Source organism: Oncorhynchus clarkii, unplaced genomic scaffold, assembly GCF_045791955.1.
Source record: "Oncorhynchus clarkii lewisi isolate Uvic-CL-2024 unplaced genomic scaffold, UVic_Ocla_1.0 unplaced_contig_3709_pilon_pilon, whole genome shotgun sequence".
In the NCBI taxonomy this organism is placed as follows: Eukaryota; Metazoa; Chordata; class Actinopteri; order Salmoniformes; family Salmonidae; genus Oncorhynchus; species Oncorhynchus clarkii.
This window is the reverse complement of record NW_027261024.1, coordinates 129202-155000: the sequence shown is the minus strand read 5'-3', so window position 1 is coordinate 155000 and position 25799 is coordinate 129202. Positions and strand designations below refer to the sequence as shown.

The window sequence follows — 25799 nt, the reverse complement described above, 5'->3', positions numbered from 1 at the left end:
ATAGGCCTGTAGGGACTGGAATCTGCTATAGATATCTACTATAGGCCTGTAGGGACTGGAATCTGCTATAGATATCTACTATAGGCCTGTAGGGACTGGAATCTGCTATAGATATATACTATAGGTCTGTAGGGACTGGAATCTGCTATAGATATCTACTATAGGCCTGTAGGGACTGGAATCTGCTATAGATATCTACTATAGGCCTGTAGGGACTGGAATCTGCTCTAGATATCTACTATAGGCCTGTAGGGACTGGAATCTGCTCTAGATATCTACTATAGGTCTGTAGGGACTGGAATCTTCTATAGATATCTACTATAGGCCTGTAGGGACTGGAATCTGCTATAGATATCTTACTATAGGTCTGTAGGGACTGGAATCTGCTATAGATATCTACTATAGGTCTGTAGGGACTGGAATCTGCTATAGATATCTACTATAGGCCTGTAGGGACTGGAATCTGCTATAGATATCTACTATAGGCCGTAGGGACTGGAATCTGCCATAGATATCTACAATAGGTCTGTAGGGACTGGAATCTGCTATAGATATCTACTATAGGCCTGTAGGGACTGGAATCTGCTATATATATCTACTATAGGCCGTAGGGACTGGAATCTGCTATAGATATCTACAATAGGTCTGTAGGGACTGGAATCTGCTATAGATATCTACTATAGGCCGTAGGTACTGGAATCTGCTATAGATATCTACTATAGGCCTGTAGGGACTGGAATCTGCTATAGATATCTACTATAGGCCTGTAGGGACTGGAATCTGCTATAGATATCTACTATAGTTCTGTAGGGAATGGAATCTGCTATAGATATCTACTATAGGCCTGTAGGGACTGGAATCTGCTATATATATCTACTATAGGCCGTAGGGACTGGAATCTGCTATAGATATCTACAATAGGTCTGTAGGGACTGGAATCTGCTATAGATATCTACTATAGGCCTGTAGGGACTGGAATCTGCTATAGATATCTACTATAGGCCTGTAGGGACTGGAATCTGCTATAGATATCTACTATAGGCCTGTAGGGACTGGAATCTGCTATAGATATCTACTATATGCCGTAGGGACTGGAATCTGCTATAGATATCTACTATAGGTCTGTAGGGACTGGAATCTGCTATAGATATCTACTATAGGCCTGTAGGGACTGGAATCTGCTATAGACATCTACTATAGGCCGTAGGGACTGGAATCTGCTATAGATATCTTACTATAGGCCTGTAGGGACAGTAATCTGCTATAGATATCTACTATAGGTCTGTAGGGACTGGAATCTGCTATAGATATCTACTATAGGCCTGTAGGGACTGGAATATGCTATAGATATCTACTATAGGCCTGTAGGGACTGGAATCTGCTATAGATATCTACTATAGGCCTGTAGGGACTGGAATCTGCTATAGATATCTACTATAGGCCAATAGGGACTGGATTTAAGCAATAAGGCCTAAGGGGTGTAGTATAGGGCCAATGTACCACGGCTAAGGGCTGTTCTTAAGCACAACGCACAGAGTGCCTTTTGCTATTAGAAACTGGTTACCAATGTAATTAGAGCAGTAAACATTTGTTTGTTATTGTCACGTTCGTCATAACAAGGAGACCAATGCGCAGCGTGATAAGAATACATACTTCTTATAATGAAGAATAAACACTGAACAATGTATACAAAACAACACAGGCGCAATGATACACACGTACTGACAGGCAACTACACATAGACAATAACCCACAAACCCAAAATGGAAAATGGCAACCTAAATAGGATCCCCAATCAGAGACAACGATAAACAGCTGTCTCTGATTGGGAACCAATTCAGGCCACCATAGACCTACATATACCTAGACATACAAAAACCCCATAGATATACAAAAAACCCTAGACAGGGGAAAACACCTAGACAATACAAAAACTAAACCAACCACCCTTGTCACACCCTGACCTAACCAAAATAATAAAGAAAACAAAGATAACTAAGGTCAGGGCGTGAAAGTTATACCCATGGTATACGGTCTGATATACCATGGCTGTCAGCCAATCAGCATTCAGGGTTTGAATCACCCAGTTTATAATATACTATAGATATCTTACTTTAGGGCCTGTAGGTATGGCAGTGACTGGAATCTGCTATAGATACTAAATAGACTGTAGAGACTGTAGGTACAGCAGGGACTGGAATCTGCTATAGCTACTAAATGGACTGTAGAGACTGTAGGTACAGCAGGGACTGGAATCTGCTATATATACTAAATGGACTGTAGAGACTGTAGGTACAACAGGGACTGGAATCTGCTATAGATACTAAATGGACTGTAGAGACTGTAGGTACAGCAGGGACTGGAATCTGCTATAAATACTAAATAGACTGTAGAGACTGTAGGTACAGCAGGGACTGGAATCTGCTATAGATACTAAATGGACTGTAGAGACTGTAGATACAGCAGGGACTGGAATCTGCTATAGATACTAAATGGACTGTAGAGACTGTAGGTACAGCAGGGACTGGAATCTGCTATAGATACTAAATGGTCTGTAGAGACTGTAGGTACAGCAGGGACTGGAATCTGCTATAGATACTAAATGGACTGTAGAGACTGTAGGTACAGCAGGGACTGGAATCTGCTATAGATACTAAATGGTCTGTAGAGACTGTAGGTACAGCAGGGACTGGAATCTGCTATAGATACTAAATGGACTGTAGAGACTGTAGGTACAGCAGGGACTGGAATCTGCTATAGATACTAAATGGACTGTAGAGACTGTAGGTACAGCAGGGACTGGAATCTGCTATAGATACTAAATGGACTGTAGAGACTGTAGGTACAGCAGGGACTGGAATCTGCTATAGATACTAAATGGTCTGTAGAGACTGTAGGTACAGCAGGGACTGGAATCTGCTATAGATACTAAATGGACTGTAGAGACTGTAGGTACAGCAGGGACTGGAATCTGCTATAGATACTAAATGGACTGTAGAGACTAGGTACAGCAGGGACTGGAATCTGCTATAGCTACTAAATGGACTGTAGAGACTGTAGGTACAGCAGGGACTGGAATCTGCTATAGATACTAAATGGACTGTAGAGACTGTAGGTACAGCAGGGACTGGAATCTGCTATAGATACTAAATGGACTGTAGAGACTGTAGGTACAGCAGGGACTGGAATCTGCTATAGATACTAAATGGACTGTAGAGACTGTAGGTACAGCAGGGACTGGAATCTGCTATAGATACTAAATGGACTGTAGAGACTGTAGGTACAGCAGGGACTATGGGAATGTAGAGAAACATTCAACATTCCATAGTCTGTCGTCAGTACAGCGCAGTTAAACCAGAAATGTATTTTAGGATTCTGAGGTGACAGTTACTTCTCATCCCCGGTGACGTCACTGTATGAGGCTTCAGCTATCTACCATCTTACATAAGGCTTGGAGTCTCCACCTCACCCCTGCCTCAACTCTCTGTATCGGAATAAGACTTTATAAACACTGTGTGGGAGAGAGAGAGCATAACAAGGGTTTTACAAGGGGAGGAGAGGGAACCAGTGTTGAGTCAGAGACAGACAGGAGACAGGAGGAAGATGTCAGTGTGTGGACTATAGGCTGGTATTTACATGACTATTATAAACAGACCTTTATATACTCTGGGAGGGCTGGAAACACACATCCTCTGTTACCCAGGAAAGCACTTTGTCACACACATACACACATGCACATGCGCACACACACACACACAAGCTTCGACACACACTCATGCACAAATTCACGCACGTACACACGCTCACACACACACTCAGATACAAGCACACACATTATTGTACACACACTCACGGTGTGTGTTCTCTCCCCTCCCCTGCAGACCAGAATGAGTGTGAGGATGGGCTGGATGACTGTGAGAGCAGAGGGATGCGCTGTAAGAACCTCATCGGGACCTACATGTGTATCTGTAACCCTGGTTACACACGGGCCCCTAACGGAGAGGGGTGCATAGGTAAGACACACACACTAACACATACAATTCTGGTTTTCTCACCAGTTCATGGCTGGTCTATGTTATGGGGTTATTCAATTCACATATACACCAAACTTACCAAGACACCAAAGAGGAGTATGATCCCATACAATGTACACACATACAATATTCCTATCATCTACTTGTAGTAGCAAACAATATATGTGCTAATGGATCTGTAGTTCATGTAGGGTTCCATTGAGGTTAGAACCATCATACTTCATGGGGATTTGTCCATCTGGTGAACTACTGCAATAAACTGACATTCATCTCACAATATCTGATATAGTTTTATTCAGACTACCCTGCAGATCTGTTCTGGATTTAATCACTATATCTCCACCGTGTGTGTGTGTGTGTGTGTGTGTGTGTGTGTGTGTGTGTGTGTGTGTGTGTGTGTGTGTGTGTGTGTGTGTGTGTGTGTGTGTGTGTGTGTGTGTGTGTGTGTGTGTGTGTGTGTGTGTGTGTGTGTGTGTGTGTGTGTGTAGATCTGAACGAATGCTCTGCTAAGCCAGGTATCTGTGAGAACGGTCGTTGTGAGAACACGGTTGGAAGCTATCGCTGCAGGTGTGACCAAGGCTTCAGCGCCAACCCTACACAGACTGAATGTATAGGTAAATACACCCCTTTCCCTACATCTCTCTCACTCACACTCTCACTCTATCTCTATCTCTCACTCACTCTCTCTCTCTCCCTCTCATCTAGATAACCGCCAGGGACTGTGTTTCACGGAGGTGTTGACTACACTGTGCCAGATGCAGTCCAGTAGCAGGAACAGTGTGACTAAGTCTGAGTGTTGCTGTGATGGAGGACGAGGCTGGGGTTCTAACTGTGAGCTGTGTCCTCTACCTGGGACCACACACTACAAGAAGATGTGTCCACTGGGGCCCGGATACACAACAGACGGCAAAGGTAGAAATACTCACTCATATCTATACACAACCCTGCGCCATGGATGGTACACAATCACTAGTCCACTGAGCTAAAGCAGAGGCAATAGCTCTGTGACATCACATTGTCTTCAGGTCTAACCAAACTACCTCCACTTTATGGACGGTTGGGATCTACCTGAGGACTACTCAGGCAAATGCAGATGAGTGTGTGTTTATTATGATAATGTTGTAGTTGACAGGACTCTCTCTCCCTCAGACATTGATAAGTGTGTGTTTATGATGATAATGTTGTAGTTGACAGGACTCTCTCTCCCTCAGACATTGATAAGTGTGTGTTTATGATGATAATGTTGTAGTTGACAGGACTCTCTCTCCCTCAGACATAGATGAGTGTGTGTTTATTATGATAATGTTGTAGTTGACAGGACTCTCTCTCCCTCAGACATATATGAGTGTGTGTTTATTATGATAATGTTGTAGTTGACAGGACTGTCTCTCCCTCAGACATTGATAAGTGTGTGTTTATGATGATAATGTTGTAGTTGACAGGACTCTCTCTCCCTCAGACATTGATAAGTGTGTGTTTATTATGATAATGTTGTAGTTGACAGGACTCTCTCTCCCTCAGACATATATGAGTGTGTGTTTATTATGATAATGTTGTAGTTGACAGGACTCTCTCTCCCTCAGACATATATGAGTGTGTGTTTATTATGATAATGTTGTAGTTGACAGGACTCTCTCTCCCTCAGACATTGATAAGTGTTTGTTTATTATGATAATGTTGTAGTTGACAGGACTCTCTCTCCCTCAGACATTGATAAGTGTTTGTTTATTATGATAATGTTGTAGTTGACAGGACTCTCTCTCCCTCAGACATAGATGAGTGTCGTGTGATGGGGAACCTGTGTGTGAACGGACAGTGTGTCAACAGCCTGGGCTCCTACAGCTGTGTGTGTAAAACTGGGTACACCACAGATATCACTGGCACCCTGTGTGTGGGTAAGACTATGACACTCTAACACTGTCTAAGGTCCAGCCCCAAATCACACTCTATTTCCCACTACCTTTGACCAGGCTTTCTCCTCCCTCTCTCCTGTGTAGATATGGATGAGTGTAACTTCTCTCTCTCCTGTGTAGATGTGGATGAGTGTAACTTGTCTCTCTCCTGTGTAGATATGGATGAGTGTAACTTGTCTCTCTCCTGTGTAGATATGGATGATTGTAACTTGTCTCTTTCCTGTGTAGATATGGATGAGTGTAACTTCTCTCTCTCCTGTGTAGATGTGGATGAGTGTAGCTTCTCTCTCTCCTCTCTAGATATGGATGAATGTGACTTCTCTCTCTCCTGTGTAGATATGGATGAGTGTAACTTGTCTCTCTCCTGTGTAGATGTGGATGAGTGTAACTTCTCTCTCTCCTGTGCAGATGTGGATGAGTGTAACTTCTCTCTCTCATGTGTAGATGTGGATGAGTGTAACTTATCTCTCTCCTCTCTAGATATGGATGAGTGTAACTTCTCTCTCCTGTGTAGATATGGATGAGTGTAACTTCTCTCTCTCCTCTCTAGATGTGGATGAGTGTAACTTGTCTCTCTCCTTTGTAGATATGGATGATTGTAACTTGTCTCTTTCCTGTGTAGATATGGATGAGTGTAACTTCTCTCTCTCCTGTGTAGATGTGGATGAGTGTAACTTCTCTCTCTCCTGTGTAGATGTGGATGAGTGTAACTTGTCTCTCTCCAGTGTAGATGTGGATGAGTGTAACTTCTCTCTCTCCTGTGTAGATGTGAATGAGTGTAACTTCTCTCTCCTGTGTAGATATGGATGAGTGTAACTTCTCTCTCTCCTCTCTAGATGTGGATGAGTGTAACTTCTCTCTCCTCTAGATGTGGATGAGTGTAGCTTCTATCTCTCCTCTCTAGATATGGATGAGTGTAACTTCTCTCTCCTGTGTAGATATGGATGAGTGTAACTTCTCTCTCTCCTGTGTAGATGTGGATGAGTGTAACTTCTCTCTCGCTTGTGTAGATGTGGATGAATGTGACTTCTCTCTCTCCTGTGTAGATATGGATGAGTGTAACTTGTCTCTCTCCTGTGTAGATGTGGATGAGTGTAACTTCTCTCTCCTATAGATGTGGATGAGTGTAACTTCTCTCTCTCCTGTCTAGATATGGATGAGTGTAACTTCTCTCTCCTGTGTAGATATGGATGAGTGTAGCTTCTCTCTCTCCTCTCTAGATGTGGATGAGTGTAACTTCTCTCTCCTCTAGATGTGGATGAGTGTAACTTCTCTCTCGCTTGTGTAGATGTGGATGAATGTGACTTCTCTCTCTCCTGTGTAGATATGGATGAGTGTAACTTGTCTCTCTCCTGTGTAGATGTGGATGAGTGTAACTTCTCTCTCCTCTAGATGTGGATGAGTGTAACTTGTCTCTCGCTTGTGTAGATGAATGTGACTTCTCTCTCTCCTGCCTAGATATGGATGAGTGTAACTTCTCTCTCCTGTGTAGATATGGATGAGTGTAGCTTCTCTCTCTCTCCTCTCTAGATGTGGATGAGTGTAATGTCTCTCTCCTCTAGATGTGGATGAGTGTAACTTCTCTCTCGCTTGTGTAGATGTGGATGAATGTGACTTCTCTCTCTCCTGTGTAGATATGGATGAGTGTAACTTGTCTCTCTCCTGTGTAGATGTGGATGAGTGTAACTTCTCTCTCTCCTGTGCAGATGTGGATGAGTGTAACTTCTCTTTCTCATGTGTAGATGTGGATGAGTGTAACTTATCTCTCTCCTGTGTAGATGTGGATGAGTGTAACTTCTCTCTCCTGTGTAGATATGGATGAGTGTAACTTATCTCTCTCCTCTCTAGATGTGGATGAGTGTAACTTCTCTCTCCCCTAGATGTGGATGAGTGTAGCTTCTCTCTCTCCTCTCTAGATATGGATGAATGTGACTTCTCTCTCTCCTGTGTAGATATGGATGAGTGTAACTTGTCTCTCTCCTGTGTAGATGTGGATGAGTGTAACTTCTCTCTCTCCTGTGCAGATGTGGATGAGTGTAACTTCTCTCTCTCATGTGTAGATGTGGATGAGTGTAACTTATCTCTCTCCTCTCTAGATATGGATGAGTGTAACTTCTCTCTCCTGTGTAGATATGGATGAGTGTAACTTCTCTCTCTCCTCTCTAGATGTGGATGAGTGTAACTTGTCTCTCTCCTGTGTAGATATGGATGAGTGTAACTTGTCTCTCTCCTTTGTAGATATGGATGATTGTAACTTGTCTCTTTCCTGTGTAGATATGGATGAGTGTAACTTCTCTCTCTCCTGTGTAGATGTGGATGAGTGTAACTTCTCTCTCTCCTGTGTAGATGTGGATGAGTGTAACTTGTCTCTCTCCTGTGTAGATGTGAATGAGTGTAACTTCTCTCTCCTGTGTAGATATGGATGAGTGTAACTTCTCTCTCTCCTCTCTAGATGTGGATGAGTGTAACTTCTCTCTCCTCTAGATGTGGATGAGTGTAGCTTCTATCTCTCCTCTCTAGATATGGATGAGTGTAACTTCTCTCTCTCCTGTGTAGATGTGGATGAGTGTAACTTCTCTCTCGCTTGTGTAGATGTGGATGAATGTAACTTTTCTCTCTCCTGTGTAGATATGGATGAGTGTAACTTGTCTCTCTCCTCTCTAGATGTGGATGAGTGTAACTTGTCTCTCTCCTGTGTAGATGTGGATGAGTGTAACTTCTCTCTCCTATAGATGTGGATGAGTGTAACTTCTCTCTCTCCTGTCTAGATATGGATGAGTGTAACTTCTCTCTCCTGTGTAGATATGGATGAGTGTAGCTTCTCTCTCTCCTCTCTAGATGTGGATGAGTGTAACTTGTCTCTCTCCAGTGTAGATGTGGATGAGTGTAACTTCTCTCTCTCCTGTGTAGATGTGAATGAGTGTAACTTCTCTCTCCTGTGTAGATATGGATTAGTGTAACTTCTCTCTCTCCTCTCTAGATGTGGATGAGTGTAACTTCTCTCTCCTCTAGATGTGGATGAGTGTAGCTTCTATCTCTCCTCTCTAGATATGGATGAGTGTAACTTCTCTCTCCTGTGTAGATATGGATGAGTGTAACTTCTCTCTCTCCTGTGTAGATATGGATGAGTGTAACTTGTCTCTCCTGTGTAGATATGGATGAGTGTAACTTGTCTCTCTCCTGTGTAGATATGGATGAGTGTAACTTGTCTCTCCTGTGTAGATATGGATGAGGGTAGCTTCTCTCTCTCCTCTCTAGATGTGGATGAGTGTAACTTCTCTCTCCTCTAGATGTGGATGAGTGTAACTTCTCTCTCGCTTGTGTAGATGTGGATGAATGTGACTTCTCTCTCTCCTGTGTAGATATGGATGAGTGTAACTTGTCTCTCTCCTGTGTAGATATGGATGAGTGTAACTTGTCTCTCCTGTGTAGATATGGATGAGGGTAGCTTCTCTCTCTCCTCTCTAGATGTGGATGAGTGTAACTTCTCTCTCCTCTAGATGTGGATGAGTGTAACTTGTCTCTCGCTTGTGTAGATGTGGATGAATGTGACTTCTCTCTCTCCTGTGTAGATATGAATGAGTGTAACTTGTCTCTCTCCTGTGTAGATGTGGATGAGTGTAACTTATCTCTCTCCTGTGCAGATGTGGATGAGTGTAACTTCTCTTTCTCATGTGTAGATGTGGATGAGTGTAACTTATCTCTCTCCTGTGTAGATGTGGATGAGTGTAACTTCTCTCTCCTGTGTAGATATGGATGAGTGTAACTTCTCTCTCTCCTCTCTAGATATGGATGAGTGTAACTTGTCTCTCTCCTGTGTAGATATGGATGAGTGTAAGTTGTCTCTCCTGTGTAGATATGGATGAGTGTAACTTGTCTCTCCTGTGTAGATATGGATGAGTAACGTGTCTCTCCTGTGTAGATATGGATGAGTGTAACTTGTCTCTCCTGTGTAGATATGGATGAGTGTGTGCAGGCTCCTAAGCCGTGTAACTTCCTCTGTAAGAACACAGAGGGAAGCTACCTCTGCTCCTGTCCCAGAGGATACATCCTGCAGGAGGACGGCAAGAGCTGCCGAGGTGAGACATGCACAGACACACACACAAACACACACACACACACACAGTCACAGTGCCAGCCTCACACACACAGTGTGTGCATTTCCGTGTATGTGGTGAGCAGAGATTGTGATCTGTTGCGTCTGGTAGGTCATGTGTTTATCAGTGTGTATGGTCAGTTTGGGGAGTTTATACAAACATAATTGGTCCATATTGCTCATTACCACTCTTGGCGACAGCTATGTTTACCCTAGGGCAGTATCTACACATGCTCACGCACACAGACATGCACAGACACACACACACTCAGACACACATACACACTCACTCACTCACACAGACACATACACACAAACACACTCAGACACACACATTCAGACACACGCACAAACTTTCCGCCTGGTTTCCACCATGTTTCCGGGGTCTGGTTCTGTGGCAGTTCATCAACAGGTCACTGACAGGAGAAGGACTGGAAACTAACTCTATACAGTTGTGGAGCTGGAATCTAACCTTTACTCTCTCTCTCTATCCCCCTCTCTCTCTATCCCCCTCTCTCTCTATCCCCCTCTCTCTCTATCCCTCTCTCTCTATCCCCCTCTCTCTATCCCCCTCTCTCTCTATCCCCTCTCTCTCTCTATCCCCCTCTCTCTCTATCCCTCTCTCTCTCTATCCCCCTCTCTCTCTATCCCCCTCTCTCTCTATCCCCATCTCTCTCTATCCCCTCTCTCTCTACCCCCCTCTCTCTCTCTATCCCTCTCTCTCTCTATCCCCCTCTCTCTCTATCCCCCTCTCTCTCTATCCCCCTCTCTCTCTATCCCCCTCTCTCTCTATCCCCCGCTCTCTTTATCCCCCTCTCTCTCTCTATCCCCCTCTCTCTCTCTCTATCCCCCCCTCTCTCTATCCCCCCTATCTCTATCTCCCTCTCTCTCTATCCCCTCTCTCCCTGTCCCCCTCTCTCTCCCTCTCTCTCTCTCTCCCCCTCCTCTCAGATCTGGATGAGTGTCAGAGCAAACAGCACAACTGTCAGTTCCTGTGTGTGAACACCATTGGAGGATTCACCTGCAAATGTCCTCCAGGCTTCACCCAGCACCATACTGCCTGCATAGGTAACACACACACACACACACACACACACAAACTCCTCCCTCCTCCACTCGACTAGGCTTTACAAACATAACCAAATGTAGCCACTTATCTTCCATCTCTCCCCATAAAAAGTCTCTTTAATGTTCTTCGTCTGCTATCACACATCAGATTGGGCTCAACTGAACTGTCGCCATGACAACTTAACAATGACTTGTTGTGGAATTTTGCAGTCTGTTGCCATGGTTACAACAGGGGTTTTCCATTCCGCACTTCAGCTCCCATGACTTTGTGGCTAGACAGCCTCCCTCCGTTCATTGGTCAATCAGCCAGTCAGTCTGTGGTGAATTATTTTTACCTCGCCCGAGTAACAAGGAAGGTTGCATATTTGAGACCATTCCATTGGTCCTGCACTGGCCAAGGTCAAACAGATGCACCCAGTCAGTCAGTCAGTCAGTAAATCAGTCGGTAAGTCACTCAGACAGTCTGTTGTTGACCAATGGTCTTTCTCTCTCTACCTCTCGCTCACCCCCCACTCTCCCCTCTCTCCTCCTCTCTTCTCCCGCTCTCCTTCCAGATAGTAATGTCTCTCTCTCTCTGTAGATAGTAATGAATGTCTCTCTCTCTGTAGATAGTAATGAATGTCTCTCTCTCTGTAGATAGTAATGAATGTCTCTCTCTCTGTAGATAGTAATGAGTGTCTCTCTCTCTGCAGATAGTAATGAATGTCTCTCTCTCTGTAGATAGTAATGTCTCTCTCTCTGTAGATAGTAATGTCTCTCTCTCTCCGTAGATAGTAATGTCTCTCTCTCTCCGTAGATAGTAATGAGTCTCTCTCTGCAGATAGTAATTAGCGTCTCTCTCTGTAGATAGTAATGAGTCTCTCTCTGTAGATAGTAATGAGTCTATCTCTGTAGATAGTAATGAGTGTCTCTCTCTGTAAATAGTAATGAGTGTCTCTCTCTGTAGATAGTAATGAGTCTCTCTCTGTAGATAGTAATGAGTGTCTCTCTCTGTAGATAGTAATGAGTGTCTCTCTCTCTGTAGATAGTAATGAGTGTCTCTCTCTCTCTGTAGATAGTAATGAGTGTCTCTCTCTCTGTATATAGTAATGAGTGTCTCTCTCTCTCTGTAGATAGTAAATAGTGTCTCTCTCTCTGTAGATAGTAATGAGTGTCTCTCTCTCTGTAGATAGTAATGAGTGTCTCTCTCTCTGTAGATAGTAATGAGTGTCTCTCTCTCTGTAGATAGTAATGAGTATCTCTCTCTGTAGATAATAATGTCTCTCTCTCTGTGTAGATAGTAATGAATGTCTCTCTCTCTCTGTAGATAGTAATGAGTGTCTCTCTCTCTGTAGATAGTAATGAGTGTCTCTCTCTCTGTAGATAGTAATGAATGTCTCTCTCTCTCTCTGTAGATAGTAATGAATGTCTCTCTCTCTCTCTGTAGACAATAATGAATGTGGGTCGGACCCTGCTCTGTGTGGCTCTAATGGTGTGTGTCAGAACAGCCCAGGCAGCTTCAACTGCGAGTGTACTAGAGGATTCTCAATGGACCCCAATGGACAGAGCTGTGAAGGTCAGCCAATCACTGCCTCTCTCGGGATCAGCTGACTCCATACCCCTAGGCACTTTATATGGATCTGAAATGATCAGATAGGTATAGGCAATATGGCAATAACTCCACTATAAACAGGGATTTGGTAGAAACTTCACCTTTTTGCTTGTACCTATCCAGTACAGTTAGATAACTGTATGGCCACATAACTATTGTAATGCTGTGTGTGTGGGTGTTTGTTTGTGTGTGTATGTGGTTTCCCTGACAGATATGGATGAGTGTGATGGTAACCACCGTTGTCAACATGGCTGTCAGAACCTGGTGGGAGGGTACCGGTGTAGCTGTCCTCAGGGATACCTACAACACTATCAATGGAACCAGTGTGTCGGTGAGTGGTACAGACTCTCTCTCTCTCTTTCTCTCAATCCTTCTCCCCCCCTGTCTGTCTGTCTTCTGTCTTTCTCTCCCCCTGTCTGTCTGTCTTCTGTCTTTCTCTCCCCCCTGTCTGTCTGTCTTCTGTCTTCCCCCCCCTGTCTGTCTGTCTTCTGTCTTTCTGCCCCTCTGTATGTCTGTCTTTCTCTCCCCATGCCTGTCTGTCTGTCTTCTGTCTTTCTCTCCCCTGTCTGTCTGTCTTCTGTCTTTCTCTCCCCTGTCTGTCTGTCTTCTGTCTTTCTCTCCCCCCCTGTCTGTCTGTCTTCTGTCTTTCCCCCCCCTGTCTGTCTGTCTTCTGTCTTTCTCCCCCTCTGTATGTCTGTCTTCTGTCTTTCTCTCCCCCCCTGTCTGTCTGTCTTCTGTCTTTCTCTCCCCCTGTCTGTCTGTCTTCTGTCTTTCTGCCCCTCTGTATGTCTGTCTTCTGTCTTTCTCTCCCCATGCCTGTCTGTCTGTCTTCTGTCGTTCTCTCCCCTGTCTGTCTGTCTTCTGTCTTTCTCTCCCCTTGTCTGTCTGTCTTCTGTCTTTCTCTCCCCCCTTGTCTGTCTGTCTTCTGTCTTTCTCCCCCCCTGTCTGTCTGTCTTCTGTCTTTCTCCCCCCCCTGTCTGTCTGTCTGTCTTCTGTCTTTCTCTCCCCCCTTGTCTGTCTGTCTTCTGTCTTTCTCTCCCCATGTCTGTCTGTCTGTCTTCTGTCTTTCTCTCCCCCCTTGTCTGTCTGTCTTCTGTCTTTCTCTCTCCCTCAACATCAAATCTACATCCCTTTCCTGGAAGTTGAACTTGTTCCTCTCTAGATTACTGGAAGCACTCCCTCCCTGAGTCACTGTCCTACATGAACACTGTTGTTATAACTGAGTCGCTGGCACTTTAACTTGACTCTACTGATGGGAATTACAGCATTGATATTCAGTGGCCTTTCCCAAAAAGAACACGGCCAATGTTTATCAGCTGAACCGGTACTACAGATGGTTTCCTCATTCCCTTCAAGAGTTTCTCAGTATTGTTTGTGTTCTCTGGCCGAGGTTTGACCCATATTTGACATCTGTTTGTTTTGTTGACTTCCTGTCTGTGTTGTTTGTTTCCTGTGGTCAGATGAGAACGAGTGCCAGAACACTCAGATCTGTGGGGGAGCGTCGTGCCATAACACCCTGGGGAGCTTCCGTTGCCTCTGTCCCACTGGGTTCAACTATGGAGACCAGGGGGGGTGCAGTGACATCAACGAGTGCTCCTCCTCCTCTAATCCATGTAACTACGGCTGTTCCAACACAGACGGAGGGTATCTCTGTGGCTGTCCACCTGGATACTACCGTGCTGGACAGGGGTGAGTGATTGAGACTGTGTGTGTGTGTGTGTGTGTGTGTGTGTGTGTGTGTGTGTGTGTGTGTGTGTGTGTGTGTGTGTGTGTGTGTGTGTGTGTGTGTGTGTGTGTGTGTGTGTGTTTGGAGCAATATCATTATCAATTTTGATGGATAGACAGGTTTGTTGTTTAGCAACAAAACCAACACGTGCGTAACTATGGGACAAAACAGACAGGGTTGGCTTAGATTGTTGACAACATGTAAACTACATTTTGTCTCCGATATTTATTGAAAACATATATAAATGTGCACAATGTCTCTCAAATACATCGTTACAGTTGTTGGTTAGCTAGCTAGCGAATTTTAGCCATATTAGCATTGTAATGAAATCAGTCAAAACCCCTAAAAAAGACATGGTATCAAGAACAAGATGAAACTAGCTGAAACGAGTCACTTTATTGTCATTGTTGGTAGCTATCTGGCCATCCACAATCACAACATTGAAGTGTGCACATTGTTTTGGTGATGTTGTCAGCTAGCCCACGTATAGGCAAGATGGTGTTTGGGTATGATTTTATGCCCTGTGTGTGTGTGATTGACTCCTTTCTGTGTGTTCCAGGCACTGTGTGTCAGGCGTGGGCTTTGGTAGTGGTGTGAGTCTGGGCCAGGGAGGAGGAGGAGGAGGAGGAGGAGGAGGAGGAGGAGGAGGAGGGGCAGCAGAGGTGGGTGACAACGATCTGTCTCCTGAGGCCTGCTACGAGTGTAAGATCAACGGTTACCCCAAGAAGGGGCGCAAACGCCGCGACACCAACTCAACGCTGGAGCAACCTCTGGACAATGCACAGGTAATGTCTGTCTGTCTTGGTCTGGTGGCCCCTAGAATGGTCATGCTATCATGTCTTGCCTGCTCTTCACTGAATCCGTAGTACATATTAACTGTGTGGTCCTGTGTTGTGTCATCAGGATCCGGAGTGTTGAGTGTTGTCAGTGTTTACATAATCCACCTACTACATGGTCCTGTGTCCTCAGCATCAGGAGACAGTGAACCTGGACAGTGAACCTACACATCATATATCTGTATAATACTGTATGTAACCTGTCCTGTGTCCTCAGCATCAGGAGACAGTGAGCCTGGACAGTGTTACACATCATATATCTGTATAATACTGTATGTAACCTGTCTTGTGTCCTCAGCATCAGGAGACAGTGAGTCTGGACAGTGTTACACATCATATATATGTATAATACTGTATGTAACCTGTCTTGTGTCCTCAGCATCAGGAGACAGTGAGTCTGGACAGTGTTACACATCATATATCTGTATAATACTGTATGTAACCTGTCTTGTGTCCTCAGCATCAGGAGACAGTGAGTCTGGACAGTGTTACACATCATATATCTGTATAATACTGTATATCTACAGTGGGGCAAAAAAGTATTTAGTCAGCCACCAATTGTGCAAGTTCTCCCACTTAAAATGATGAGAGACGCCTGTAATTTTCATCATAGGTACACTTCAACTATGACAGACAAAATGAGGGAAAAAAATCCAGAAAATCACATTGTAGGATTTTTAATGAATTTATTTGCAAATTATGGTGGAAAATAAGTATTTGGTCACCTACAAACAAGCAAGATTTCTGGCTCTCACAGACCTGCAACTTGCTCTTTAAGAGGCTCCTCTGTCCTCCACTCGTTATCTGTATTAATGGCACCTGTTTGAACTTGTTATCAGTATAAAAGACACCTGTCCACAACCTCAACAGTCACACTCCAAACTCCACTATGGCCAAGACCAAAGAGCTGTCAAAGGACACCAGAAACAAAATTGTAGACCTGCACCAGGCTGGGAAGACTGAATCTGCAATAGGTAAGCAGCTTGGTTTGAAGAAATCAACTGTGGGAGCAATTATTAGGAAATGGAAGACATACAAGACCACTGATAATCTCCCTCGATCTGGGGCTCCACGCAAGATCTCACCCCGTGGAGTCAAAATGATCACAAGAACGGTGAGCAAAAATCCCAGAACCACACGGGGGGACCTAATGAATGACCTGCAGAGAGCTGGGACCAAAGTAACAACGCCTACCATCAGTAACACACTACGCCACCAGGGACTCAAATCCTGCAGTGCAAGACGTGTCCCCCTGCCCTAAGCCAGTACATGTCCAGGCCCGTCTGAAGTTTGCTAGAGAGCATTTGGATGATCCAGAAGAAGATTGGGAGAATGTCATATGGTCAGATGAAACCAAAATATAACTTTTTGGTAAAAACTCAACTCATCGTGTTTGGAAGACAAAGAATGCTGAGTTGCATCCAAAGAACACCATACCTACTGTGAAGCATGGGGGTGGAAACATCATGCCTTGGGGCTGTTTTTCTGCAAAGGGACCAGGACGACTGATCCGTGTAAAGGAAAGAATGAATGGGGCCATGTCTAGTGAGATTTTGAGTGAAAACCTCCTTCCATCAGCAAGGGCATTGAAGAAGGAAACTTGGCTGGGTCTTTCAGCATGACAATTATCCCAAACACACTGCCCGGGCAACGAAGGAGTGGCTTCGTAAGAAGCATTTCAAGGTCCTGGAGTGGCCTAGCCAGTCTCCAGATCTCAACCCCATAGAAAATCTTTGGAGGGAGTTGAAAGTCTGTGTTGCCCAGCAACAGCCCAAAAACGTCCCTGCTCTAGAGGAGATCTGCATGGAGGAATGGGCCAAAATACCAGCAACAGTGTGTGAAAACCTTGTGAAGACTTACAGAAAACGTTTGACCTCTGTCATTGCCAACAAAGGGTATATAAGAAAGTACTGAGATAAACTTTTGTTATTGACCAAATACTTATTTTCCACCATAATTTGCAAATAAATTCATTAAAAATCCTACAATGTGATTTTCTGGATTTTGTTTTCTAATTTTGTCTGTCATAGTTGAAGTGTACCTATGATGAAAATTACAGGCCTCTCTCATCTTTTTAAGTGGGAGAACTTGCACAATTGGTGGCTGACTAAATACTTTTTTGCCCCACTGTATATGTAACCTGTCCTGTGTCCTCAGCATCAGGAGACAGTGAGTCTGGACAGTGTTACACATCATATATCTGTATAATACTGTATGTAACCTGTCCTGTGTCCTCAGCATCAGGAGACAGTGAACCTGGACAGTGTTACACATAATATATCTGTATAATACTGTATGTAACCTGTCCTGTGTCCTCAGCATCAGGAGACAGTGAGTCTGGACAGTGTTACACATCATATATCTGTATAATACTGTATGTAACCTGTCCTGTGTCCTCAGCATCAGGAGACAGTGAGTCTGGAGAGTGTGGACATTGAGGACACCCTGCTGTTCAACCTGAACATGTCTGGCCTGTCCAGCCGAGACCACATCCTGGAGTTCACCCCGGCCCTGTCCACGCTCAACAACCACGTGCGCTACTCCATCGACTACGGCAACGAACTGGGCTACTTCAAGATCAACCAGAGGGAGGGGCTTAGCTACCTGCACCTGTCCAAGAGGAAGTCCCTCCCCCCTGGAGCCTACTTCCTGCAGATCAGTAGCGTGGCCGTGTACAGGAAGAAGGAGCTGGCAGCGCTGGAGGACAGCAACGATAAAGACTACCTCACAGGCCAGCTGGGAGACACACTCACCATGAGGGTGCAGATAGTCCTGCATTAACCTACACTACAGGACTGACTGGGGTGGCTGGTCTGGGCTGGGTGGGGAGTGTATGCCTGTAAACACTGGTCTAGGAACAGATTCATTTACCCTTGATCCATATCTCAACCATTAGGATGGGGAGAGAAGATCTGACCCTGGGTCAGTGGTTATGGGCAACTTCTACCTACTCTGAGAGAGAGCTTGGGACAATCTCAACGCCAAAGAGACTAATGGGTGGGTGGGGGGAGGGGGGATTGCGATGTTTGATTCCCAAAGATGATTCTACATATCATAGATACAACCTTTAGTGCTACAGTGTAGGCCTAACCCACTGGCTACAGTATGGCTGGCTGTCTGAAGAAAGGCTTAGAGAATGAGAATGACATGGAGGGAAGACATGACAATGACACAACAATAACCACTCTAAACTGCTCTGTGCAGGAAGCTCTGGTTTGAATGTTTTTTTAGTTTTTTTTAATGAAAAAGGTTTATATGAAATAGGTTTTGTATGATGATATGTGGAATCTGCCACTCTTTTGTGGGACATGTAAGGCAAATGCCATATCCACCCATAGCCCCTACCCCCAAGACCATGAGGGTAGCTAGGGAGTATGGGGTAGGAGGTAGGGGCTAGCGGTGGATTTGGACTGAGTAGCAGAGTGCAGAAGTCACTGATGCTGAGTGTTCACAGCTTGGCAGAGGTGGAAGTGAAAGGCAGCGTTCAGATTCTCCACCCTTCTCCCTGAAGTGTGCACTTGCTCACTCCCCCTTCATGGTTCACAAAGCATTGGCTGCTAAGGAGAGTTTCCACCATATTAGGTAAACCAGTCCATGCCCCTCAACTCCCTGAGGGGAGAAGGGTAGGGAATCGAAGCGTAGCTAAAGTCTTTAGCTAGAAGGACCCCTCTTCCTCATCATAACTATGCTTCTTCATCTTCCCCACTGACTAGACTTCAGCATTACACATATTTACTGGTGCTAGTAACAAATCCACATAGACTTATGAATGCACTGTAATACTCAACACACAGTAGCTGTCTGTCTACTGTCCTTTTAATAAGATGTCAGACGTCTTCTCTTCAACCAAAACCAAAGTAACAGCCTGTCTGCTCTCTATACCACATGTAAATGAAGTGTGTTTATACTGTAATCAATGCCATGTTTAGAATGTTAATCTATGAAGCCTTTTGTAAACTAGAGAACGCCCCTGAGAGGAGGGGGTGTAATGGTGCTTATAATGACCTACTACTTCCTTTGATAAACTGTATACACACACACATTAAAAACACACACACTCGCACACACAACACAAATACACACACACGCCCTCAAACACACTCAAAACATACACCGTTCTGATGATGCCAAACCTGTGCCTTCATGATTATGCACTGAGGTCGACGCGGCCACACACTTTTTGCTCGTACAATCAGTGCTCCGTAGCGAAGTCAATCAGACCAGCCGCAGACTCATCCGTCTGTCGCTCTGTCACATCAGTGCTCGGTAGCGAAGTCAATCAGACCAGCCGCAGACTCATCCGTCTGTCGCTCTGTCACATCAGTGCTCGGTAGCGAAGTCAATCAGACCAGCCGCAGACTCATCCGTCTGTCGCTCTGTCACATCAGTGCTCGGTAGCAAAGTCAATCAGACCAGCCGCAGACTCATCCGTCTGTCGCTCTGTCACATCAGTGCTCCGTAGCGAAGTCAATCAGACCAGCCGCAGACTCATCCATCTGTCGCTCTGTCACATCAGTGAGGGTTTAGTTGTAAAGTCACAATAAAAACTTGTTTTTTTGTTTAAAAGGTTTCATTGTTGTCCCTGTCTCCCTACTTCACTTCCTCTCTTTGCAGATTATGCTATTTATGGGATGTATTTTAACCACTTTAAGGGCCAAAATCCCAGACACAGATTAAGCCTAATCCTGGACTAAAAAGCACTTTTAATGCACATTCATTGACCAATATTTTTAGTGTATGCTTAAATTACATTTCTCATTTAGCAGATGCAATCACCTTGCTCTAGGATACAGACATGGTTGAATTTATTTTTTCACCTAGTCCACTCAGAGATTTGAACCATTGATTAACCTTTCGTTTACTGGCCCAATGCTCTTAACCGCTAGGCTACCTGCTGCCCTAAGAGTCTACCTTTCCTTGGTTCCTTTCATTACTGACAGCTGAAAGGACTGGTGAATTCTCCTCTCCACAATGCTTCCTGCTTCTAGCTAGCATCATCTCTGCCTAATGAAAGGAAGCTATTGTAATTCCAGAGACGATATAAAACGAAGACTACTGAACCACAGCCACCATATCCAGTTCAACACAACCCAATGACTGCATCTAGAAGGCAAGGGTCCCGTTCCCCTTCTCAGACATTGCATGCATCAACCAATGGTTGCGTGCCACGTCACCGACAGTGCTATAACGTGGTTAGCTGAGACATAAAATACCTATCCAGGCATTGTAAGATCTGGCATGCATCTGCAAGTTAGTCAGCCTGGAACTCTACCCATTTCTCAGTGAAACTCCTCCCTGGTGTGGTTCACATTAGCCTTCTGATTCTACAGTTAACAGATCTAACATGTAACAAACAGTACAGTGGAATGTTTTGGTTGCCGACATGCTGCCCAAATATGAGCCTATGTGAAGGGTTTGGTCCCTAAGACAGGGAAACTCCCTCGAACTATGAAAATAAATGGTTTAACAGCATCACTTAGTGGTCATTCAGGGTACAGACTTACATAGAATTCTATCCAAAGCCGATATACATAAGTGGGCATAGCCGACATTTTCATATAGGTTTCCCCAATTGGAATTGAACCTGCAACACTGGCATCTCTAGAACCATGCTCTTGCAAACCGAGCCACACAGACAAGAAAATCAGTGATGTTTCATTGCCATAAATGGCCAAATCAGCAGGCATAGACAGTGAAGCAAAGGGATAATAACAATCTTTAATGTAATGATTGTACAACCTCATAACATGTAACAGAACTAAACTAATAAGCTGGTTTATTTACAACGTTGATGTATCAGTTGCTGCCTGTGGAGCCAAATCCTCCAGCCCCACGCTCGGTCTCATCCAGAGTCTGAAACACAGAGGGAAGACACGGTTAATACTACAACACTGGAGCGAAGGGTATTTTAGTGACTTTCTATGCGAATGAGCCCAGTTTTCCCAAACACAGATTTAGCCTAGTCCAGGACAAAAAGTATGTTCAATGGAAATTGTTAAAGTGAAGAGGTTAAGTCCAGGACGATCAGAGTCGAGAAAAACAGCCCTAAGGGCTGAAGGCTCATTCTCACAGAAATAAGATGCACTTAAAATCGACATTTCAGTCTCAAGTTTAAATGAAACGAGACTGCTTGACAAGGTGTGTCCATTTAAGGTTTGTGTGAAATGGATCGTAAAGCTGTGATCAGCAATTCACTACTAGGTCTGCGCTTGTATGGTAATACTATAAATGGTCATATTCAGTCTATAGAGAAGCGTGAAGTACCTTTAGCTCCTGTAGGTCTGGGTAGCAGATCCTCTCGCACACCAGCTGAGCCACACGGTCCCCTTTTTTCACTGGGACACAGAAAGAAACACCATCACTCCACAGGTCACCCAGTTTCCCAACACTACAATGTTTCACTGGAAAACAGATCTCAATGTGAAATGCATTTGGATTGAGCAATCAGTAAAACAAGTTATTTCAGTTTCTGATGAGGCATTTTAAGTTATTTTTTTCAAAGAGCAAAGGGTATATAATTAACGTAAAAGTAAAAAAAATAAAAATAAATGGATGTACCAATTGCAGATGGTCCCTTTAAACATGGATACAAAGTGCTTTCAATGCTTTGAGTTTGGAAAGGTGGTATGTGAATGATTAATGATTATTTTTAAAGCTCACCGTCAAAGGTTTCCTTGCTGAAGTTGAACAGCACCACCCCCACATTACCTCTATAGTCCTCATCCACTACTCCAGCTGGGGGGAGACAGGCACTCCAGTTAGCCTAGCTGTCATGAATGTACCCTGTCAGTTCTATGTTCTAGACTCTGGTTAGAACAGCCAAAGAGTGACTTGGGTTCATGAAATCTCCATCAGAATTATGGTTACCACTTTCCTGCCATTTTTATAACCCTATAACCCATCTCTTAGGAAAAATGTTACATTCATATCTGAAGGTCAAAAAGTAAACTCACCCCCAACATCGATGAAGTGTTTTGCAGCCAGGCCAGACCGTGGTGCTGTGAAAAAAGAGAAATACATCAAATATGACTAAACTCCTTAACTTTTTATGCTGGAGAAAAGTGAAGGGGAGATGAGAAAGAGGGGTTGAACGAGATGAGTCTGAAAGCAGTCTCCATTGACCGTGTTGGAGCATCACATATGTGATGCATTGTGGGTAAATTGTGACTGACTGATCTACCAATAACAATGAGAAGTTATTTATGTTGCAAGGTGATTTGTCAGTAGACAGTCAGTCGCCTGCACTTTCAGTTGCAATGAGGGGGTTTGATTAATCTTGCCCGGATGCCTGTGTAGGCATGTATTGCACCAGCTGAAAGTTGATTGCATTAGATTTGGAACTGGGCTGCCTCCCAGGCGTCCCGCTCTGGCTGACTGCAATGTTTGCTCAAAACAAAAGTGACATAATTAAGCATGTAGTAATTAGTAGGATTCTGTGTTGCCATGCAAAAGTGATCGCTTTCTGCCTTCCCAATGAAAAGTAGTTTGACATTTTTAACATTTATTTTATGTAAAAGAGATGTAAGTTTCTGGTTCAACCCAGGTCAAAGTAAAATAACTCCCTCACTGTCAAGTCAAACAATACCCAGAGACCTACCCCCACATACCCGTAGGCCAGGGTGCAATTACATGTTTTCTTTAAAAACATTTAAGTTTGTGTCCTGGTACCCTACTCACCCACTCTGCCATAGCAGCCTGAAGGAACTGCTATCTGGATGTCAGTCTTCACGATAGCCTTGTCCATAGGACCAATACTGTAGTCATAGGCACTGTTAGAAAAAACATCAACAGGTGGCTTACAGTCACTAACTTACAAAGGCAGTGACCTACATCTAACTCCCCTTCCATCCAATCGTTAGTAGGAGGAGCAGGCTAGCACTACCGTTAGCCAACTTTTCTCCTGTTAAAGTTGGTCGTATAAACATGAAGCAAGACTAGGCTACCTAGTTAGGTAGCTTGATATGAAGACAACATTATGCATGGTCGTTTGCTAACTACAGTTTTACTTTTGATTGATAGCAGAAAAATAAAAGCCACATGCAGGATACACTCACTGCAACGTTTTGAATTCAAGTAACGTTATCTTGCTTATGTGAATAGCAAGCTAGCTAAGTAAATACAAGCCAGTAAAATGTACAGCGTTCAAATCACTTCCAGTGACCATGTCCCGGACTCTGACCCACCTGAACAGGTCGTAGCCTGCAGCTTTAGCAGAGCCCCGGGTAGGAGCAGTGGCATGTTCAGACAACTTGGAGAACTTCAGCACCGATATCACATTCTCTGCCACTGCATGTGGCTTTGTCCTCTTCAGTGGAGAAACTTCTGCGGCGTCTATCACTTCTGAGCAAGGCATGTTTACAAAGTTTGTGGTAAGAAAATTGAGTTAATTCCAAAATAATAAGATGGCTATGGTTAGTTTAACGTTAGCTAACTAGTTAAAATATGGCTTGAGTTGTTGCTACTTCTCTGAATCGTATTAGGAAGCACACATTCCCGCCAATTTCAATTGAATCTGCCTCGCCGTCGTTGAAAAAAATTAGAAAATCTCGCGAGACTTCTGACAATTTGACGAGCTGTGAGCTGAATGACAGGAAAGCTTTAGTTTACTAATCCTTGAATGATGCATCTTGATTTCGGTAAAATACTCGACTACAAATCTGACAACAGTACAATTACCGGTACCTACAAATGTATTGACTACACATCATGTTAATACTAAAGTTGATAATACAACAACCAGTTAGCATAGCAAAGTAGCTAGCTGCTAGTGCTAGCAAACATGAGCTATTACTGAAAAGCAATGTAGCTAGCCAACGAGCTACCTGCATTCTCGCATCCTTTTCTCCTGGCCAGAGTGGGAGAATGCAGATAAAATGTTCTTTGTGAGAGTACTGAAGACTGGGCAGCGATAATCGAAGAACAACACCGCCAGTAGAGCCTCTGCTTTGCAACGAAGTGCTCCATCTTGTTAAAGATACAGTCCTCCCCGGCTGCGGCATCAGCTACAGCGCCTTCAGAAAGTATTCATACCCCTTGACTTATTCCACATGTTGTGTTACAGACCGAATTAGAAATTGATTTAAAAAAAAATCTCACCCATCTATACACTATCCCATAACTACAAAGTGAAAATGTTTTTATACATTTTTGCTAATGTATTGACAATTAAATACAGGCAGAGTGAGTATTGGTTGCTGTTAACATACAATACATATATTTGATTATAAACTGGATTAAACACAGTCCTAATGAGAGGTGTGTGGGTGTTTGAAGTTTTCAACAAGCATGTCTATTCTGGGTTACATTTTTGACAGTGCAACCCTGAGGTCATGCTCAGCATTGAGTCTGTATCTGTACTTGTTTTTTAAGTATGCCAGGGTTGAGAACCCTGACTCGCATAGGTATGTGGTGCCAAACTAGCTTAGAACATCTACTGCTTTCAGTCTAGACAGGAGACTGCTTCCTGCTGTAGATGAGCAACCCAGAACTGAATGTTTGCCTCAAAAAGCATCTTGCTTCAATTAGTTTATTCCAGAATAAAATGTTTGTATTTTACTAGCAACAGTTCCAACCTAAACTCAATTAACAATATTTCTAGAGTAATATGTACAGTATAGTAGGCCTGATAATGTTTAATCTTCACCTGTACTGTTTCTTAGGGTTGCACTATCAGTAGCTAGCTAGCTTGCTTTGGCTAATGTTAGCTAGCTATTAGCTGAGTACAAGGGGATTGTTTGAAAGAGAAACTCACATCTACTACTATGAGAGATAGCACTCCCTTATTTCTGCTTATCATCATCACCTGTTATAAAATGACAACAATGCCGTGCTAATTGACTTACTTTTCCACTGTCGAAGCACTGTTTCCTGACGCATTCTGCCCTGTTCTGGGTTTACCGTCATGCTGTGGGTGTTTGGTCAAGACCTGTCGTTTTAATTAGTTCGTTTTGAACATTACTAAGCACTTCCCTGCACAAAACACATTTTGGGCGCTCCTCGTTATTTATCAAAGTTTGTATTAAACCAAGCTAGAGAAACGCATCGCTGTATTTTCGTTTCATGACGATTGAGTTCGTCAGAATTTGTGGCTAGTTTGAGTCCATTTGATGATGGCGAGTGGGAATGACATGTTGACAGGCTGTCAGGTTAGAAAGGCTACGAGTTTCAAAACACTTGCAAGTGAAAATTTGTAATTACTTTTTTCAAGTGTCAAATGTCATTTTTTGTACACATGATTTTTTCACATGTCCAGTGTGTGGTTTGATTTGATCGCCTGTTATGGGCATTTTTACACGCGTTCTTCACATCTGTCCAGAGGGCATTTACAGGTGATTAGAACGTTTGAATATTGTAATTTCAGACGCGTGAAATTGTGCCACGGCTTTGGAACGAACGAAGCCAGGCCAAGAGAACGCTAGGCGGAAATGGAGTCCCTAGAGAAAGAACGAGATGGGTGTCAGGAGTGGGGCAGCAGTATTATCATAAGGAGACGTATACTTGGAAACGGGAGGAGGAATGGAGGGAAGAAGGGTGTA

The 25799-nt window shown here is 43.9% G+C and overlaps 2 protein-coding genes across 4 annotated transcripts in view; one reads left to right on the top strand and one right to left on the bottom strand.

Annotated features, from left to right (window-relative positions):
* LOC139403843 (fibrillin-1-like) overlaps positions 1–18493 on the top strand; it is a 122480-nt gene extending 103987 nt beyond the window's left edge. Inside the window, exons 56-66 of one of the 2 annotated variants that reach the window (XM_071146995.1) lie at positions 3882–4013; positions 4523–4648; positions 4740–4946; positions 5804–5929; positions 9904–10026; positions 10995–11111; positions 12538–12666; positions 12914–13033; positions 14163–14391; positions 14988–15213; positions 17665–18493. In XM_071146995.1, the coding sequence (XP_071003096.1) occupies positions 3882–4013; positions 4523–4648; positions 4740–4946; positions 5804–5929; positions 9904–10026; positions 10995–11111; positions 12538–12666; positions 12914–13033; positions 14163–14391; positions 14988–15213; positions 17665–18045 (1916 nt within the window). In that variant the 3' untranslated portion in view covers positions 18046–18493. Of the gene's footprint in view, positions 1–3881; positions 4014–4522; positions 4649–4739; positions 4947–5803; positions 5930–9903; positions 10027–10994; positions 11112–12537; positions 12667–12913; positions 13034–14162; positions 14392–14987; positions 15214–15562; positions 15629–17664 lie in introns of those variants that run through there. The other variant, XM_071146996.1, reaches the window with a different exon arrangement.
* Positions 18494–20963: 2470 nt separating this feature from the next.
* LOC139403841 (deoxyuridine 5'-triphosphate nucleotidohydrolase-like) lies at positions 20964–25381 on the bottom strand. Of its 2 annotated transcripts, none has more exons than XM_071146994.1 (7): positions 25107–25381; positions 23448–23604; positions 22942–23033; positions 22218–22262; positions 21925–21999; positions 21529–21599; positions 20964–21117 (listed from the first exon to the last, which is right to left on the bottom strand). In XM_071146994.1, exons 1-7 carry the CDS (start codon positions 25165–25167, stop codon positions 21061–21063), a joined length of 558 nt encoding a protein of 185 aa, XP_071003095.1. In that variant the 5' UTR covers positions 25168–25381; the 3' UTR covers positions 20964–21060. The 2 variants fall into 2 exon arrangements, with proteins under 2 accessions (XP_071003095.1, XP_071003094.1); XM_071146993.1 differs by lacking the exon at positions 25107–25381 and adding an exon at positions 24087–24228.
* Between the last annotated feature and the right edge of the window lie 418 nt (positions 25382–25799).

Coding starts and splice junctions, on each gene's coding strand:
- LOC139403841 (XM_071146993.1), bottom strand. CDS start 24,228: ATGGAGCACTTCGTTGCAAAGCAGAGGCTCTACTGGCGGTGTTGTTCT. Junction 22,000..22,217: donor ACACTTCATCGATGTTGGGG/GTGAGTTTACTT, acceptor GTCTCCCCCCAG/CTGGAGTAGTGGATGAGGAC. Junction 21,118..21,528: donor CAGACCTACAGGAGCTAAAG/GTACTTCACGCT, acceptor TCTGTGTTTCAG/ACTCTGGATGAGACCGAGCG.